Source organism: Manis javanica, chromosome 17 (assembly GCF_040802235.1).
Source record: "Manis javanica isolate MJ-LG chromosome 17, MJ_LKY, whole genome shotgun sequence".
Taxonomy (NCBI): domain Eukaryota; kingdom Metazoa; phylum Chordata; class Mammalia; order Pholidota; family Manidae; genus Manis; species Manis javanica.
In genome coordinates, this window is record NC_133172.1 from 1,151,835 (window position 1) to 1,171,716 (window position 19,882).

Sequence of the window (19,882 nt, forward strand, 5' to 3'; positions counted from 1 at the left end):
TTCCACCGTCAGTGGAAGGCTGTGCACCATAGTCTTCGTTCAGACCAGTGAAAGCCACAATTATCTTTCATTCATGGAAATGAAAATCTTTTGTAAAAATGGATGTGGAACTAGCACTGCGGGGTTATGGAATTAAGGAGTAACCAGCATTGTTCATAGTTTCAAAAGATAAATGTTACCTTGACGAGACCAGGTTTTAAAAGTGCGTTGATAGTCATTGTCATACTGATCCGACACCTCAGTGTCAGTGAAATCTCACAGCAGACTTTCCATTTTGGACGGCCTTCTTGTCTTGTTGGTTTCATCTAGTAGGTCGTGTCCACTGAACCTCGTGAACGTGGGGTCTGGTGATCTCCACGCCTGAGGGGCAGGGAGGGGCGCGGGGACCCGGGCGGGTCCGACCAGGCGACGGCGAGGGAGGCCCCGGCGGTAACAGGTCCCGAGGGCGGCGGCTTCGACACCAGCCTGACGGCCGGCGGGAGGCCGGGAGCCCCGTCAGGAGCCGCCCCACGATCCGGGGGGGAGCGCGGGCCCGGGCTGCGGGTCCGCGTGTGCGGGGCGAGCGGAGGTTTCGTGCCACACGCGAGCTGGCGGGGGAGGGTCCGCAGGCCCGGCCGGGGCGCCGCGCAGGGCGCTTCTCCTCAGACGCGGCCCCGCCCTCGGCCCCGCCCCTCCCTCGTCTCCTCGCGGCGCCGCTCGCGCCACGTGACTCGGGAGGCGAGGAGTGTGCGTGCGGACGCTCTTCCGCCGCCGCCACCCCGTGCCCGCGCCCGCTGTCGGCGCGGCGCCTCCCCTCCCCGAGGAGACCTGCGCGGCCCCGCCGGCTCTCGGCTGCGCGGGACGCCCCTCCGGGACCCCGGGCCGGCCCCACGCAGCCGGGGCCTCGTGCCCGCCGCGCTTGCAAGCCCCACGTCCGGGGACCGGGGAGGGCCCGCCGCGGGGCACCGGCTCGCTCGCATAGAGCTGGGCGGGAACTCGGGCCCCGACGCCGGTGCGCGTGTCCCGCGCGTGCGGATGTCGCCCCGTCTCGCTGCAGGAACTCGGTCGCCCGCTGTGGCCCCCGGGGTGTCCGGTGACAGGCGCGGCGGGCGGGGCTGGACGCAAAGCCCCTCCGGGATTCCCTCGGCAGGCGGGTTTCATCCGATCACGCCTGTAAATGCGTCACCGACCCCCGACCCTGTAAGCGGGCGGGACCCTGGGCAGGCGCCGCGGAGGAGCCCAGAGCAGCGGCGAGCCGCCCAGCCGCCCAGCCCTCGGCCCAGGCTCACCCAGTTTGACTTCAGTCTTCTTGACGAGGTGAGTTTCCAGCACGGAAGGAATATTTGCAGTATTGTGCTTACATTTCGTGCGTGTGCATGCGTATGCGGGCCTAGTTATCAGGAGAAAGTTCCCAGGTACAAAGACACAGGGCTTTTTCCAGACGAGGGGTATGGTCTAGTGTGACAGCTGTCCTGACTCCACGGGTTTGACGCTGTGGACTCGGTAAAGATCTGGCCCATTCTCCCGCGGAAGTGTTCGTATGGCCCTGCTGTCTTGTTAGTTTTATGTTCTAGTGATTGATTTTTGTGGCATCTTGTATCTGTTGGCTCACGGGTGGGGCGGGGCGGAAGCTCAGATGTAAAACGCACAGCTCTCTGGGAGACCCTCCCCGGTGCCTACCGTGTGCTGGGGTCTGTTCAGCACTTACACATTAACTCTGAGCTCCAGGGACAACTCTGGGGACTGGGTATGTTTAGAGTCCTGTATCACAGGTGGAGACCTCATGGGTAGTTTGTCCAAGTCAAACAGCTGCTTCCATATTGGAACACTGGCGGCCTGATTTTGAATTCTAAGGTCATAACCATTGTGAGTACATGTCTACAAGTGTGACCCATGTGGTCTGTGCTCCTGGTGCCCAGATGGAGAAGAGGTCATAAGATCTACAGAAAAAAATGCAGGCCAGCGTACCAGCCGTAACCCCTCAGCTGGGGCTGGAGGGGTGAGGGCAGGCCCAGGCAAGGAGGGCTGCGTGGGATCAGGAAGGACTTAGTACTTTTCCTTGATGGCAAGGGAAAGTAAAATGGGGTGTGACCTGAGAACATTAGCAGCATATTAAGGTCATATGGTAGTTTGTAATACATGGATTAGGAGAAGGATGGAAGATATTCAGTTTTCTCCTGTGAGGTTCTTCGGCTCATCTATTGATAGGATTAAGGTGGTTATTCTGATCAGACTGTCAGATGAGGTTGACACTAAATGTGAAGTACCAACTAACAGAAATCTATCCCTTTTTTTGGTTCATGTAATACTCCCCCAATTCCTCATCCCTTTTGTTTTACATTATGAATTTTAAAAAAATGCAAGTCCTTGAATTATTAAACATGTAAAATTGAAAAGGACACAAAAATAGACAAAAAATGTATTCTATCCTTTTTATTGAGGCATAGTTGACATACATTATATTAGTTTTAGATATACAATATATTAATTAAATATTTGTGTATATTGCAAAGTGACACCCCAGTAAATCTAGTTAATGTCTGTTGCCAAACTTAGTCACGGAATTTTCTCCTTGCAATGATACCTTTTAAGATTTACTCTCAGTAACTTTCAGGAGCGTGCTTGGTACTATTATTATTATTTTTTATTTTAATACCATTAATTTACAATTACTTAAACAAAAACATGGTTACTAGACTCCCCCTATTATCAAGACCCCCCCACATACCCCACTACAGTCACTGTCCATCAGTGTAGTAAGATGCTATAGAATCATTACTTGTCTTCTGTGTATATACTACCTTTCCGGTGTCCCCACAACCCTGCTACATTATGTCTGCTAATCATAATGCCCCTTTTCCCCCCTTATTCCTCCCTTCCCACCCATGCTCCCCAGTCCATTTCCCTTTGGTAACTGTTAGTCCATTACTGGGTTCTGTGAGTCTGCTTCTGTTTTGTTCCTTCCGTTTTTTCTGTGTTCTTATACTCCACATATGAGTGAAATCATTTGGTACTTGTCTTTCTCTGCCTGGCTTATTTCACTGAGCATAGTACCCTCCAGCTCCATCCATGTTGTCACAAATGGTAGGATTTGTTTTCTTCTTATGGCTGAATAATATTCCATCGTGTATATATACCACATCTTTATCCATTCATCTACTGATGGACAGTTAGGTTGCTTCCATTTCTTGGCTATTGTAAGCAGTGCTGTGAAAACATGTGATAAACTGGCTGCTGCAGTCTTAGGGTAAATTCCTGGAAGTGGAATTCCTGGGTCAAATGGTATTTCTATTTTTAGTTTTTTGAGGAACCTCCATACTGCTTTCCACAATGGTTGAAGTTGTTTACATTCCCACCAGCAGTGTGGGAGGGTTCCCCTTTCTCCACATCCTCACAGCATTTGTTGTTACATGTCATTGTCTTTTTAATTTGTTTTTAAATCTCAATTCCCTAACGACATATGCTGAGCATCTTTTTATATTCTAGTAACATTGTCCTTTGCAGAACAGACATTTTAAATTTTAATCAACTCCAGCTTACCGAGTTTTTCTTCATAAATTGTGATTTTGGTGTTGTATCTCAAAATTTACCACTAACCCTGACGTCACCTAGATTTTCTCCTATATTATGTCCTACGGTTTTAATAGTTTTGTATTTTATATATTTAGGTCTGTGAACCATTTTGAATGTATTTTTGTGAAAAGTGTAAATTCTGTGTAGACATTCAGGTTTTTTACATGTGGCTCTTCAGTTTTTCTAGCATCATAGTTGAAAAGACTCATTTCTCCATTGAATTGCTTTTGTTCCTTTGTTAGTAATAAGTGGATGATATTTGTGTGGATCTATTTCCAGACTCTGAGTTTCAGTTTTTCTCATCTGTTGAGATGACCATGTGGTGTGTTTTGTTTTGTTTTGTTGTTTTGGGGGGGTATTTTGTTGTTAATCATGTATTCTTTTCATAGGATATGTTTTATGGATTTAAATTCAGATGTTAAATCAATCTTGCATTCCCAGGACAAATCCCACTTGCTTATGGTGTGTTATTCTTTATATATGTTGCAGAACCAGATTTTCTGATAATTTTAAATATATTTTCTATCTCTATAGATAAGGGTTAATTGGTCTGTAGTTTTCATGTGTTGTCTCTATCTTACTTTGAGATCCAAGGTATCCTGACCTCATAGGAGGAGTTGGGATATGTGCCTTCACCTTTATTTTCTGGTAGAATTTGTGAAGATTAGTGACATTTCTTATGCTGTATGTTTGATAGAATTCCGTATGGAAGGCATCTGGGCCCGGGGTTTCTTTGTGGGAAGATTATCAATCATTTAGTATAGTTCCTATATAATTTAGTATAGTTTCTCCTTATGTCAGTTTTAATAATGTGTGACTTTTAAGGAACTTGTACACTTCATCCGAATTGTTTAAATTTGGGCTCACAGTGTTTCATTATGACACTTTCAGCTTCTGTAGGGTCAGAAGGCATACTTCCCCTCCTCTTGGTCGGTCTTTCTGAGTTGTCAGTTTTGGTTTTTTTGGAAAGAACTAGCTTTCCATCAATTTGTATAGTTTTTCTGTTTCCTATTTCAATGAATTTAGCTCTAAGCTTTATAAATACAGGCTGTTTATTCACTGTCACATGCATTTGGCAGAGACACAAAGGAAGCAGATGGGAATGCTTTACAATGGAAGCAAGGTTCCAGGTATGCGCTGAATAGAATACTGGCACCGGGAGGCTGAGTGGAGGCGGGGATCCTTTGTGACTCATTAGGGTACATGTGTGGCATTCTCTCATCGGCCCTAAGTAGGCAGAAATTAAGAAAGGTACCAATAGTTAAGCCTGTAACTGCGAACTTCTTAAAACATATTGTAGAAAGCTGAATATAGGATATTTAGGGCATCCTGACAAAGTAAATACAGGCATCAGGGCCAAATCATTAAATACAGGACATGTTCTTGAATTGCAGCCAGGTCAAGGCAGGATAAAGGCAGAGAGGCAGGCTTTGGGACACATACCTTATTAGGATCTCTGGGTGAATGCTTTGTGGTTCCTGGACAGAGGCCAAATTGGTCAATTCAAACAAAAAAGGGGTTTTGGTAAGCCCCAAGGAGGTCTCATCTCAGGGGCAGGGACATAAGACATACAGATGCTGGCAAGTGGGGGAGATTGTTGATCACAGGGCCTTTGGGAATTCCTGTCAGGAACTTACATTTGCTCGTGTCTCTGCAGGCTGCTTTGTAGGGTGTGTGCTTCCATTAGGGGGCGAGTATCTGATTAATGGGCCCTGCAGGCTGCTTGGCCGAACAAAATGGATGCTGAGGCAGCAGTACCATTGAGTGACTTTAATGTCTTGGAACTGAGAGGCACAGCATACATACCACGGAATCCCACATGAAACCATGGCACATACAAGAAGGGGGTTGGAGAATGCCTTTGTCTAAAGAGCCAGGAGTACCTAGGTGGGGACATTCCCTATTGGGTGGAAGTGAATACGTATGTTAAGGTTTGTTCTTGGTGTGTTGGTAGCATGGGTTTTGCGGTGCTGTGAAAACTGACTTGCAAGATAAAGAAGTACACGTCTTCTTTGTTTTGGCCTTGTGATAAATACAAAGACATCTCTAAGAAAACTCGGAACAGTCCTGTATACACAGCATCTGGCAACCCTATTCCCGTGTGTCCCATGCACCTGCTGTTTTGCCAGAAACCCAATAGGTGCCCACTAAGCATTTCTTGGATCAGTGAATATTGCAGCACAGCTTCCCTATTCAGTTTCACCATTCTGGCAAGTGTTTGAAAGTATCACCTCCTGAATGTGGCCAAGGTTCCAACAGAGCCCCAGGTTCAGCTTCATTCTTTGATTTGATTCTTTGATTCTTTGAGTTTGATTCTCTCTCTCAAACTTCATTGAGATCTTGTTTTTTTTTTTTTTTTGCTATGTCACAGGTATGTTTCCCTAGAACTATTTCCACTACTTCCTTTGAATAACTACATAATCATTATTAATACCTTTCAGTAATTGCAATTTCACAAATAATTTCAACTCCCTGTGGAGACACTTACTGTAATTTTAGGTGAAATAACAAGTCACTTCCCAGGAAGAAGATAGGATAGTGAAAATACCCCACCTTTGCACTGGGGACACAGTGCTTCCCTTGTACACATGCTCTATGAAAAGACCACATGCTGTCCTAGCAGAAGGTGGCCGGTGATAAGTCATTTTCTTTACAGTTTCAGATTCTTTAAATAATGAAAATTATCTCAGATACGGAGTAATATTTGAATAAATGTATTGCTCACTGGGTTTAAACACAATCACTGACTATACAGCCAATAAAGTTTTTCTGGGAACCAGAGGCACAATTTCACCCTTTCTACCTACTTCTGTGCCTCCTGTCATCCCGCCTCCCATCTTCCCACCCATAGCTCAGTCTGAAGTCTTTTCTTTCTTGTCCTCGGCTAAATATACTGAACCTCATTAAAATGACCCTAGAGCGTCAGTCTGTGTATTTTAAATGTAACAACTGATAGCTACGAGTGGACTAACAGTCATTATGATAAGGTGTGACCCTTTGCATGTGTAGCCTTTGGGAACTTGCTGCCCTTCATAGAATCTGCAATAACAGGTTCCTAACCTTTTCCTAGACTACTTTCCAAGAAATCTGAGTATGTCCCCTGTAAGACAAGCAAAGCCTCGCGCTGTCTTTGGAGCCATGTAATTCCATTTCCCTGAACTCCGACCTTTGCCTGCCACGCAGAAAGTCACGCTGACGTAGGTCTGTTACGGCTGCAGCAGAAACTACAATATCCAGCAGTCTCTGCGGTGCGCAACGGTGAGTGCCTGAGCCAATGAAGGCTTAGGAGTAGAGGGTAGCTTCCGTACGTGCCCTGTGTGTGGGCGGGACTTCTGGCGGTCCTTCCCTTTGTCGCTTCGGTTTCTCCGGGGTCGTTCACGGTTCAGGGCTTCCGGAGCTTCGTGGCACCGCGGTGACGCGGCGGAAGCGCGCTGCGAGAGGCTCTGTCCCTTCCGCGCAGGGGCGGCTGTGAGGCTGGACGGAGCCTGTGCTGCCGACGCGGCGCCCTCGCTCCGCCCGGCCGCCCGCCGCTCTCGGCCGCGCTCTGCGCACTGGCCGGGGGCGGAGGCGGTGCCCACAAACCGGCCCAGGTGGGTGCCGCGCCCCCCGAGCCCTCGCCCTCCCGACGCCCTCCTCCGGGGTGCAGCGCGCACCGAGGCGCCCGCCGAGTTCGCGCAGGCAGGCCCGTGCCCGGCGTGGAGCTCGCCCTCGTGAGGGGCCCCCGGTCCAGCCGTTCGTCCCGGGGGCGGCCTGTGCGGAGGCTCCGGGAGACCTGAGCCCTGTCTCCGGGGACAGGGTCCGGAGGAGGCTCGCCTGCCGCGTCAGCCGGAGCAGCTGGACTCCGTGGGAGGTTGTGAAGGGACAGCGGTGGGCGAGGAAGTTTAAAGTGGGTAAAAACAAGTCGGGAGTGGAGGCCGGTGAGGTCCCGAGGAGGCCCCAGGAGAATTGGGTAGGGGCTGGACCAGGGTGGGGGCGGCAGAGGGGAGATATGAGGAGACTGGATTCCTGCTGCATAGCATACAGTTGTTAAGCAAAAGTAGGGAGCGAACCAGTGTCCCGAGTTGTTTCTTCCCTGAATTTCTAAGTCTGGAGATGGGGAAGACACAGCACAAGTAGCAGGTTTCAGGGGGAAGATTAAGATTATTGGATTTTGGACATGTTGATTCCGAGTTGTATTAAGATAGAGATGTCACAAGGTGGAGGCATCGTATATGTAGCCGAACATAAAGGGGTCTGGAATTTGAGGACGGGGACACGTTAGAGCTACCGGAGGGGTGGAGGATGTGGACCGAACCAGAGCACGGCCTGGGGATCAGTTTGAGGAGGGGGTCTTAGACTGCGATTCCCGATGGGCCGTGTGGTGAGGGCAGGGTGTGCGGGGCGGGCGTTGGCGGACCTGGGACGGGAGGGACTCTGGCCTGCGGCTCCGAGAGGGAGGCCCCTCTAGGGGCTGAGGAGCTTCACTTCAGTGCATCCTGCCGTGTGCGCTGGTGTAGATTCTCTGTAGGCTCTTCACTAGCCGACCCCAGGGCCATTCGCTATGGAACAAGGGAAAGAAAGGTCTGCCAGGCTGGTGGAGTTGTTGGGCCTAGACCACGGCACTGTGGCTTCACCTCCATCGTTGAGGGCAAAAGAGAGGGCTCAGTGCTTCAGTCAGGGACCCCCAACAAGCTCTTTATTGAGGATTACTTAGCAGTCAGGCCTGGCTGCTGGTGGACCAGTAGCTTACCTGCCTTCTGAGCCCCCTCTTTACTACCTTAACAAAGTACGAAAAATTTACTGATAAAGCACTAATTAACCACTATTCCTGAGAGTATGTACACACAGGTAAACAATGAGAAACGAGCCTGTTTGATAAGTTAAATTTGTGCGAACATTTCACAATTGATTTGACATTAATTGACCTCTTATTTGCTTATGATATAAAGTTTTCTATGTGACATCTTTTGAAGTCTTAAAAAGCAGTGAAAGTAAGCACCCCAAATTTTAAAATCCTACCATTTCATTTGCTCTGAAAATATATTCTAAACTGTTGATCCTATGACAGTGGTAGCCCATACATAGCCTGTATCTCTTATATTTGGTGCCAATATGAGCCCTGTGAGCTTGGAAGCACTCTTCTTATCTTCAGCATTTTTTTTCTTAGGCCCTGGAAGGCTTAGTCCTTCTCCCCTAGTCACCCAGTTGGTGACCTGAAAACAGAAAAAACAAGGCAGCATTGTTTTCTGAAGGAGCTGAGCTTAGATCATCAGGCTGAGATCACTTTGCTCCGGGCAAGGCACTTGTGGGGTCCAGCTCAGCTTGTAGGATCCTGCCACAGTTACCCATTTTTCTCATTGCTTCTCTCTTCCTACAGGGTCTCATGGCAGTGGCTGAAATGCTCGTGGACCCAGTACAGGTGAGTGGAGAGTGTCCCACCTTTCACCCATCCCAAATATCACCCCAGTGGTTTCTACACCCAGGTGTATATACCCTAAGGGAATGGCAGTGCCGTGGCACTTCTGCCCTTCTCTCTCTCTTGAGTCTGAAGACTGTGCTTTTACCAAGCCTAGGATTCTATGTTTAGTCTGAGGTTATATGTGGAACAGTTACTATTTCTGACAATGATGGAGTCAGTTATGGCGGGGAGTCCACGCCACAGGATTCAAATGTTCAGATGCTCGCAGGTGAGGCCTAGCTAGGATGTTCAGGGAGCTGCAGGTCTTTCACATCTGATGGGAATGGGGAGGCAGTGGGGAATAGGGCTGCACAGATATCAGGCCTTGAATGATAGCCTAGGTCCTGGGCCTCTAATCTGAGATTGGTGGGAGTTAAGGAAGGTTTGAAGCAGAAGAGGGTGCTGGGACCTCTGCTGCAGGGTGGGAGGAGGCAGCTGAGGGTAGGGAGTGTGGGAGGGATTTCTTGCAGTATTCCAGGTGAGTGTGAGGTGGCTGCCCACGAATGCTGGCTGTGGAGGTGGAGGACTGCTTGCCTTCTGGGTGTGTCTGCACAAAGCTGCCCACATTTAGTGATGCAGTGAGGGTGCGGGCTAGGGGACGAGATGGGAGTCAGGGACGGCTCAGGACTTTTGACCTTCCCTGGAAGGATGGGGGTTCTATCCGTTGAGATGGGGAGGTCAACCATAGAGGGAATACTTCAGAGGAAAGAGGAGGCGGTCAGGTTTGTCCTCGCACAGATGTTCCAGAGACTCCAAGGGGCAGTGTCTGGTGGGCCCTTTTACGCAGAGGCCCAGAGTTCCAGGGATGGATTCATGTCTGAGACAGCCACAATGTAGCTGCCGGTGTGCAGCTGACATGAAACTAGGTCAGGTTTCGGAGGCAGCATCTCTGAGCTATGGTGTCCATGTCATTGTAGGACAAAGTATGGGAATGAAGGCTCTCTTGAATGGGCACCTGGGTGGAGGTGTGGTTATCAGAGAGACCCGCTGATGCAGCAGAGGTCCATGTGTTTGCATGTGACAGTGGGTATAGGAGTGGGGAAATCTTTAGAAGCAACAGTGGATGTGAGATGGATGGAGACGGGGGAGATGGGATCAGTGACGAGACTCACCAGACCTCTGGTGGGGGGGAGGGTGTGGGTGGCGATGTCAGTGCAGCTGAGCTTCAAGTGAGGAGAGGCGAGGTTCTGGCTGCATAAGGAACGGCTAAGTGCAGGGCAGAGGGGCAGGGGCCAAGGGCATGTGAGGTCCTTGCAAAGGAAGGGAGGTCGAGGATGATGCAAGAAACAGCCCTGGGGGGAGGTCTTCAAGGCAGGGCTTGGGGCTGGCCATGGCACTAGAGTACTTTGGTATTCAGGGGCAGCATTGGGGCTGAATTAGGAGCCAGGGGCATTTGCCATGCACTGCCTGGATTCCAGGTGCAGAGTGGCCCATTGGGGATGAAGGAAATGACTGTGGGGAGGCTGGGTGGGTCTGTGGAGTTGTCACTGTGGAGGGGTTGGTGTTGTGAGGGAGGAGTGAGTGCAGGGGAGGGAGAGTGTGAATGCTTGTCTCTAGGTCTGGCCCTGGGTGCTTCAGGGAGAAGGAGTCTGAGTTTGCTTGTCTTGAGAGTGAAGATGAGGGGGGACCCCAGGGAAACTGGCAGGGAACGGATAAGGCCCTGCATGCTAGGCGCACAGCCTGTGGACACCCCACATATTTTATGCTGTGTGCTGGACACAGTGATCAGGAGAAACAGGCACCCAAGCCACCAGGACCTGGTAACTCTTCCACAGCAGGAAGTCAGGGAGCAGAATGAGCAGGGGGATGTATGGGGGAGGATTGAAGGTCCTGGAGAGAGAAGTGCATCAATGACTGTACCCATGCAATTCTAGTTTATGGAGGTGAGTGATGACGTGCAAAAGCCAATGATGTTGACAGGGTTTTATTACTTAGATTTCTGAGGAAATGTAACACAAGGCTGTGAGGGGAAGCACTGGATTTGGTTAGGAGGCATGACACGAGCCAAAGGAAACCTTAGGTCAGAACCTGTTTTGGACTTTCCAAGTGAGATGCAGAGAGGGTAGGAAGAAAGACTTCAGGATAGCTAGTGTGTATAATTCCAGTGTGCCTGCGGTATAGGAGCTGTCCCTTGTTGTCTGGCACCTGGCCCAGGGCTGGTTTAAGGCAGGAGAAACACTGACTGTGTGAGAGTTAAGGAGTGGTCCACACTCTGGGCTCTGTATTACAGCTGAGCAATTGCAGATGGCCATGTAAACATTCCATTTGTTTTGCCCTGTAATTAATGGATGGCAAATAGATAAATACAGAATTGAAGGAAACATAATTAAAACAAGAAGCTGTTCATGAACCAAACTGTTCCAATTTCGGCAGAGACATGTGGTCTTTGAGGACGTGGCCGTACATTTCTCCCAGGAGGAGTGGGGCCTCCTAGATGAAGCTCAGAGACTCCTGTTCCATCATGTGATGCTGGAGAACTTTGTCCTTTTGTGCTCCTTAGGTAAGGCCTACCCTCCTACCCCAGTACCCTAGGCTGGGCTCTGTCTCCCTGGGACACCTCTGACCATCCCACAGTGCAACCAGAGGTCCTATTTCCTTTCCTGGTTCCCTGGCATATATGTGTTGTTGGTGCCAGGGCTGGGCTGTGGCCACTGACTGCCTGACCCCAAGCAGCCCACCCCTGCTGCTCTGAGGCCTGGCAAGACAGGGCTCAGGAGTCAAATCTTGAACTTTACCTGAGAGATCCCTCAGACCTGGCCTGTCTGTGGTAGGGTCACTCAGTTTAGATGTTCGGAACCTCGATGCCTCAGGCCTTCCTTCTTCCTCTTGCTGACATTTTTTGGGGACTGCTTGTGCCAGGAATTTCAGGCACCCAACGTGGTTACTAATTTTGGGGACCACTGGGTTATTTCCATAGTCTCTCCTATGAAGTTCTTAAAATTTTAGAGTGTTGGATGTCCTGTGTTGTGTGGCCACTCCTTTTCCTATCTTGCTTAGGACTGGCCTCTTCCAGGTGCCACATTAGTGCTTACCTTGGGCCATGGGGAAGATCCTGGGTGCCTGCTAGTGTGGACATTCCTACATCAATTGTAAGAGACACTCTAAAGTACACGGCCCTGGTGCCAGGGGGATGGGAAAAGAAGTGATGTCAGAGCTGAGTACCTGTCCTTTGTCCACTATTGTGTGATTCCAGGACCAGTAGCCACACCTCATTTCTACCTTTCTTCCCCATTTTCATTTCTGCTCCGACTTCTAGTCCCCTTTCTGCCACAGTCAGTCCATACCTATGTGGGCTTCAGCTCTCCCATCCTGTTTCATTGCTCCCTTTGCAGTGTCCTCTGCCATTTGACTTACACTTAAGATGTCATGAGGTTGCCATATTCCTTATATAGTCCTTGAACTGCAGCATCTCTGTTGTACTCAGCTATTTCTAGGTCTGAACACGACCTTCTGCTGAGTGCTCATGAATCGCCAGCAGCCATGGCCCTGTTGAAAGCCGTTTGCAAAGGAGTGACTTACAGACCTTGCCTCTCCTCCCCACACAGTGCCTGCTATGTTCTGAACGTTTATGCCTCCCCAGAGTTCATATGTTATGAGCCTCATGTCCTAGCAGCCCTTATGAATGGGTCTAGTGCTCTTATAAGAGAGACCACACAGAGTTTCCTAGCCCCCTCCACTATGTGAGGACACAATGAAACTCTGCAACCTAAAGAGGGCCCTCACCAGACCATGCTTGGACCCTGATCTTGGACTTCAACCTCTAGAACTATAAGAAATGAATTTCTATTGTTTATAAGCCTCCCTGTCGATGGCATTTTGTTAGAGCAGCCTGAATGGATCAAGTACTCTTCCTTGAGTCCTTAACCATTATGGGAGCTTGCCAGGCTGAGCTCTGCACAGCAGGCCTTCCTCTCACTGGCTCTTGTCCCCAGTGTCTGTCTGCAGTCCTGTGGACTTCTTAGTGGGAATAATATCCCATGGACCTCTCACCGTGAAGTCAGCAGGCACTTCACCAGCATTTCTCTGCTTATAGGTTCTTTGCATGGAGCCCAGGATGGGGAGCTACCTTGTGAGCAAGGTAATTCTCTAGCAGTGCCACAGGTCAGGACTCCAAAGCCAGATCCATCCATCCTGGAGGCTCATCCCTGTGATACATCTAGCCCACTCTTGACAGACATTTTGCACCTGGATGAGCATGATGGAACACACCCTGAGCAGTACACTTGTGGGACAAACCTGCACCAGCACCAAAAGGAGCAGATCAGAGACAAACTTTGCAGAAGTGATGAGAGGAGGCCTTCATTTGTGATGAACAGCAGTGTTCACATGGCAGAGCATACTTTCATATGCAGAGAAGGTGAGAAGGACTTCCCAGCCAGCACAGGCCTTCTCCAGTGCCTGGGCACTCACAGTGAGTTTAAGCCACAAAGGGACGCCAAGTGCAGGGAGGCCTTTGGAACTGGAGAGAATGATTATATGTGTACTCAGTGTGGGAAAGCCTTCAGCCAAAAACAGATTCTTGTTCAGCACCAGAAAATCCACACTGGAGTAAGGCCTTATGAGTGTAGCAGATGTGGGATGGCCTTCATTAGAAAATTCCATCTTGTTCAGCACCAGAAAACCCACACTGGAGAAAGGCCTTTTAAGTGCAATGAATGTGGGAAATTCTTTAGGTACAACTCCACACTCATTAGTCACCAGAAAGTTCATACTGGGTTAAGCCCTTATGAGTGCAGCAAATGTGGGGAATTCTTTAAGTATAATGCCAACTTCATGAAACATCAGAGAATTCATAATGGGGAAAGGCCTTATGAGTGCAGAGAATGTGGGAAATTCTTTAGGTACAACTACAGACTAGTAAGACATGAGAGAGTTCACACAGGAGAAAGGCCTTATAAATGCAGTGAGTGTGGAAAATTTTTCAGGTACAGCTCCACATTCATTAGACATCAGAGAGTTCACACTGCAGAAAGGCCTTATGAGTGCAGTGAATGTGGAAAATTCTTTAGGTACAATTCTACACTAATTAAACACCAGAGAGTTCACACCGGAGAAAGGCCGTATGAGTGCAGTGAATGTGGGAAATTCTTTCGGTATACCTCCACGCTCATTAGACATCAAAGAGTTCATACTGTAGAAAGGCCTTATGAGTGCAGCTTATGTGGGGAATTCTTTAGGTACAAGTCCAAGCTTATTAAACATTGGCAGAATCACACTGGAGAAAGACCTTACGAATGCAGTGAATGTGGGAAATCCTTTAGGTACCACTGCAGACTCATTAGACATAAGAGAGTTCACACTGGAGAAAGGCCTTATGAGTGTAGCGCATGTGGGAAATTCTTTCGGTACAACTCCAACCTCATTAAACATTGGAGAAATCACACTGGAGAGAGGCCTTATGACTGCAGTGTATGTGGGAAAGCCTTTAGCCACAAACATATACTTGTTGAGCATCAGAAAATCCACACTGGAGAAAGACCTTACAAGTGCAACAAATGTCAGAAGGCCTTCGTTAGAAAGTCCCACCTGGTTCATCACCAGAAAATCCACAATGAAGATAAGCCTATGTTTACCACGAATATGGGGGATTCTTTGGGTGCAACTCCATCCTGTTAATTAGAGTTCACACTGGTAATGGCCTTATGAGTGCAGAGAATATGCTAAGTCCTTTACCACTCCAAACTCATTACACTGGAGAGAAGCCTTAGGTGTTCACACTGGAATAGGGCCTAAATGAGTACAGTGAGTATGGGTAATTGTTTGGCTACAGTTCCCCACTCATTAGACATGAGGAGGACCTCACATTGGAGGAAGGCCTTCTGAGTGCAGTAAGTGTAGGAAAGTCCTAAAATGTAACTTCGGCCCCACTACACATCAGAGATTTTACAGTGGAGAATGACCTTGTGAGTGCAGCAAATATGGGCACATGTTCAGCTAAAACTCTCATTCAGCACCAAAAAGTTCACACCAGAGAGAGTACTGCAAATGAGGAAAGACTTCAGCCAAAAGTTTGCTCTAACTTATCCCTGGGAACTACTGTAATGTAGTTTTTTAATTAAAAATTTTGCATTTTTAATTGTATAAAATACATGTTAACGAAGTTTATCCTCTACCATTAATTGTACAGTTTACTGTTAAAAATCCACATATTTAGTTAGAACATTTGTGCAACTAATCTCCAGAATTCTTTCCATCTTGCAAAATGAAAACGCTATGCCCAGTGAACAATAGCTCTTCCCACCCACCCCCAACCAACCTGGCAATCATGTTTTACAGTCTGTCTCTATAAAGTCTACACTTCTGGTACTTTATACAAGTGGAGTCATACAATATGTCTTTTTGTGTCTTTGTGACTGGCTTATTTCACTTCACATAATTTCCTCATTTTGAAGCATTTGCCAGCATTTCTTTTTTATATGAGAAGGGATCAGAGTTGACCCGCCTAAGATATGGGGTAGGGTGCATGATGAGTCTATACAGCTTTGCCAGACGTTAATGATATTTCTAGAGGAAGAAGAGATCTAGATTTTATATGGAATCTTTTCCTTAACAGCCTTATTGAAGTATAAAATACATTAAACTGCACTTACTAAAAGTGTAAAATACAGTTTCATATATGTGTGTACAGTGGTACCATCGCTAACATAATAAACATATTTATTGCCCCTATAGTTTCTCTTGGCCCCTTCCTGTTCTCCCTCTCCCAACCCTACCCAATTTGTCATCCCCAAGTAGATATTTAGTTACATTTTCTAGAATTTTATATAAATGGCATCTTACAGTTACTCTTGAATGGTTGTTTTCACTAAGCTCATACATATATTTATAGTGTTAGCCATCTTGTGTGTACAAAAGCATGGCATCAAATTAGAGTAAGCAAGGCTTTGTTATGTATTAGAACTGCATTGTTTATAAACAACAAAGGTGCTTTTGTGTTCTGACAATCACTCAGAAAAAGTTGTTTAAAGTGGGAAAGTGATATTTAAACTAAGTAACTTAAAGTTTCATATGAATTCATTATCAATAAAAAATTTTGAACCATCTGCCTCATGCATAAAGAACAAGGTTCTGTTCCAAATCTTTGCACCTATTGAGCTAATCATGTGGTGGAGTCCACCCCCTCCCCATTCTTTTACTTTTACTTTTATATATAGTGTATCCCATTAATTGATTTTCAGAGGTTAAACCTTGCATTCCTGGGACAAATCCCATTCATCATGATGTATAATCCTTTACATATATTGTTCCATCTGATTTTCTTATGTTTTTTAAAATGTATTTTGTGTATATATTGATGAGGGATAATTGCTCTGTAAGTTTCTTGTGATGTCTCAGTCTTTGATATCAGGAATTCTGACTTCATAAAATGTGTTGGGATTTGCTTTGTTTGGACGAGTTCGTGAAGGATTAGAGATACTTCTCTTTTACATATTTGTTAACAGTACCTTCATGAAGGAATCGGGGCCTGAAATTTTCCTGTAGGAAGATATTTTAAAATATTACTGAGCATAGTTATTATATAGGTTTTCTACTTCTTTAGTCATTTTGACAATTTATATCTTTCTGGGACTTTGTGCATTTCAACTAAGTTGTCTTATTTTGGGGGATAAAGATTGTTCATATTATTCTCTTATAATACTTTTAATTTCTATAGCATCACTTGTGTCTTCCTGTCATTCCTGATCTCTTGACTTCTTATTTTGTCATCCTACCTAAAGTTGTCGGTTTTATTGATTTTTTGGAAGAACCAACTTTTTGATCCATCAAATTTTATATAGTTTTGGTTTTTCAATGGTTTTATTCTAGTCTTTCTTAATTGCCTTTCCTTTTGCTCTGAGGTTATTTAGTTTCATTTTTCGGCTAGAAAGCCTAGGCTATTGAAATCTTTCTTCTTTTGCAATATAGCTGTTTAAATCTGTAATTTTCCCTCTAAGTACTTAGTATTGCTGGGTCGCATTGATTTTGATGTGTGGGATTTTTATTTTCACCCAGTTAAAAATTTATGTTTTAAACTTTCCTTGTAATTCTTTTACCCATAGGTTGTTTGGTAACTTGTCATCTAACAAGTCTCTTCCTATTGCATTTGCATGGCTGGTATCACAGATCAGGGAGGGATGTTGTTCAGTCAAAAGTCCTAGTGTTTCAGTTGAGGGCTGCAAGGTGGGGGAAATCTGTGAGCTATTTGAAAACCTACCACCTATTTGATATGTTTACTGTGAAAAGTGACAGGGCTTAATGATCTATTGTGCAGACTATCTCCTGAATTCTTTTCATCTTGCAAAACTGAAACTCTACCTATTAAAGAACATCTCCCATTACTCCCTAGAAACCACTGTCTATTCTACTTTCTGTCTCTATGGACTTGAGGACCTCATCTATGAGCAGTCATATAGATATAGGACAAGCTTACTTCACTTACCATGACTTCAAGGTTCATTCATGTTGTAGCATATGTACAAATTTCCTTTCTTAAGGCTCAGTAATATTCCATTGTAAATATATGTCACATTTTCTTTATCCACTCATCCATCAGTAGACACTTGGGGTGCTTCCATATTTTGGCTACTGTGCATAATGTTACTATGAACATGGGTGTAGAATTGTCTTCAGTTTCAAGCTGCTCTCAGTTTGTGGAGGGGAGGGTTTATACCCAGAAGTGGAATTGCTGAATCATATGTAATTGTATCTTTAAAATTCAGGACCCACCATACTCTTCTCCATAGCAGCTGCTGCATTTTACCTACCTACCAGTATGCACCAGGTTCCAATTTCTCTACATCCTTGCCAACACTTCTTATTTTCTGTTTTCCTGATAGTAGCCACTCTTGTCCAATTGATTTTTCTTGGAAATGTCTCAGGTACAACTTTAAGTAGACTGTAATTTTCTAGTCTTTTTCGAACCTCAGGATTATTTTGGAAGAGGGATCCTGTAGTAACCTTTCCCAATCAGTACAGCCAGCTTTTGCCATTCAGGATCTAGCATTTGAGGTTCCTACCAACATATATAAAAGTTCTGTAACATGTAACTCTGGGTCATAAGCACCCTAAAAACATAAATTCCTCTATAAATATTTGTTGTGTTTATTTGGGTAAAGGGAAATCTTTAGTTACACCTGTTAATTCAACCTGGATCTAAAGCTTGAACTCTACAGTTGCCAGTGAAGGGTGGCAGAATACACCATTGCAAAAAATGTCACTTTGGCATAAGGATTATTTTAGACAGAAACTCAAAAGATGCAATTGAAAAGAAGCAGATGTAAAAAAATCTGCCCTCCCCCTTTTTGCCTAAAAGCAGGACAAGATATTGTAAAGGTGTCTCCCCCCCAACCAACCAGGAAGAACAGAAGTTAATCTCCAACAACCCAGCGGAGGAATCTTCATAACAAATTTACTAACTAGCCCTTATCATCTGTTAGTTCCTCTATATAGTTGTATCTGTCCATCCACAATTCAGCACCCTAGAAACTCAACGTGCTTCCCATTGTCTTGTCACTTCTTTGAGCAATTAAGGTGTTATGTAACCCCATGTTCTAACCACCCTTTGGAGTTACTCATTGCTGAGTGTTCCCCGGGGTATTCATGATGCACATGTTTATAGATCTGTTTGTTTTTCACTGGTTAGTTTGTCTTTTATCAGTACAGGGCCCTAGCAAAGAACCTCATAGAGGGAAAATGCCTATTTTCTTCCATTGTACCTACATTCCTGGCTCATGTATGGGATGCATCTTTAGAAAGAATGGCACTGTGAGATTTTAAGAGATGTTGGGAAAAAATAGGGGGTCTGTAAAAAAGGGAAGAATGAAGAGATGTGCAAGGAGAGAATTCAGAACGGTAAGGGGGAAGAAAGAGAGCTGAACACAGGAGGCAATGGAAGGACAAAGAGTTTACTAGTCCTTACTGGTCTAGTCCTTACTTAAGTTTGTTGAACTCATTCGCTTTGGCCAGCTAAACTTTTACTGAAACAGTTTTTGATTCAGAATGTCAATACTTGAGAAATCAGACCAATAAAAAATTGTTTTAATTCCTGCCCACTGGACCTGAGAAATATTTCTTTTCTTTACCAAGATACCTCTGACCTCTGAAATGAATTTTTTCCCACCAAAATGCTCTTCAGAGTGGCCATGGAAGGCCCAAATCATCCTTGGTGTAGTTGTGCCACTTAGAAATATCAGAGCAAAAATATTGTAATGAGAGTGCAGTCGTATGGGAGTTTTGCCTGGAAGAGGGGAGGATTTAGACTTAGGGGATGTGTGGGCTGGCAGTGGTCAGAAAAATGGTAATAATGCTGGTGGACCCTGGGCCTGGGTCTCCCTGGCCAATGGGTGGCCACCTTCCAAACTCAGGCCCAACAATCTCTGTCTCCCCACAGGTAGTAAACCTTAGAGAATGCTCTCTCTGCATCGATGCCTACTTTTCAGGACAAAAATAAATTGGAGGACAAAAGAAAGTAATAAGGAAACCTCATGCAGTTTTGCTGGTGGCTCCCAGCAAGGCTTGTCCAAGCAGATGCCTGTCCAGTGAGAACGGGAAAACCACAAGCCTGGGATGACAGTCTCTTGGGCTTAGGCCTGTGTTACCCTGGGATTCACTTTCTTATGACAAACAGCACTTTTAAGCATAAAACTGTTCCACAAAAGACTGCAAAAAAGTGATGAAAAGGAACGGCCTGATTTAAACAAGTATGTGAATCTAATGGGGACCCAAAATAAACAAGTTTGAGGACCAAACTGAGAATAAATAGCTAAGGGATTTTGAGTTGGGAAACAGAGCAGCATTCAGAACCGGTGATGACTGTGATGACTTACCATGTGTAAGTCCGGGGAGAGCAAATCCCGGGGCTAAATACCTATAAAAACCGAAATCAGAGGGAGAAATAAAGTTTAAAACCCATTT

The 19,882-nt window shown here is 46.1% G+C and overlaps 1 protein-coding gene across 5 annotated transcripts; it reads left to right on the plus strand.

Moving 5' to 3' along the window:
• The first annotated feature begins 994 nt into the window (after positions 1–994).
• Positions 995–19,716, plus strand: LOC108392441 (zinc finger protein 547-like). Of its 5 annotated transcripts, none has more exons than XM_073226734.1 (5): positions 995–1,296; positions 6,623–6,810; positions 8,909–8,950; positions 11,363–11,489; positions 13,023–19,016. In XM_073226734.1, the coding sequence occupies exons 3-5, from the start codon at positions 8,915–8,917 to the stop codon at positions 14,603–14,605; spliced, it is 1,746 nt and encodes a 581-aa protein (XP_073082835.1). In that variant the 5' UTR covers positions 995–1,296; positions 6,623–6,810; positions 8,909–8,914; the 3' UTR covers positions 14,606–19,016. The 5 variants fall into 5 exon arrangements, with proteins under 5 accessions (XP_073082835.1, XP_073082833.1, XP_073082838.1 ...); XM_073226737.1 differs by lacking the exons at positions 995–1,296; positions 6,623–6,810 and adding exons at positions 6,881–7,142; positions 19,359–19,716 and having other exon boundaries at positions 13,023–13,346; XM_073226732.1 differs by lacking the exons at positions 995–1,296; positions 6,623–6,810 and adding an exon at positions 6,880–7,142.
• The last annotated feature ends 166 nt before the right edge of the window (positions 19,717–19,882 follow it).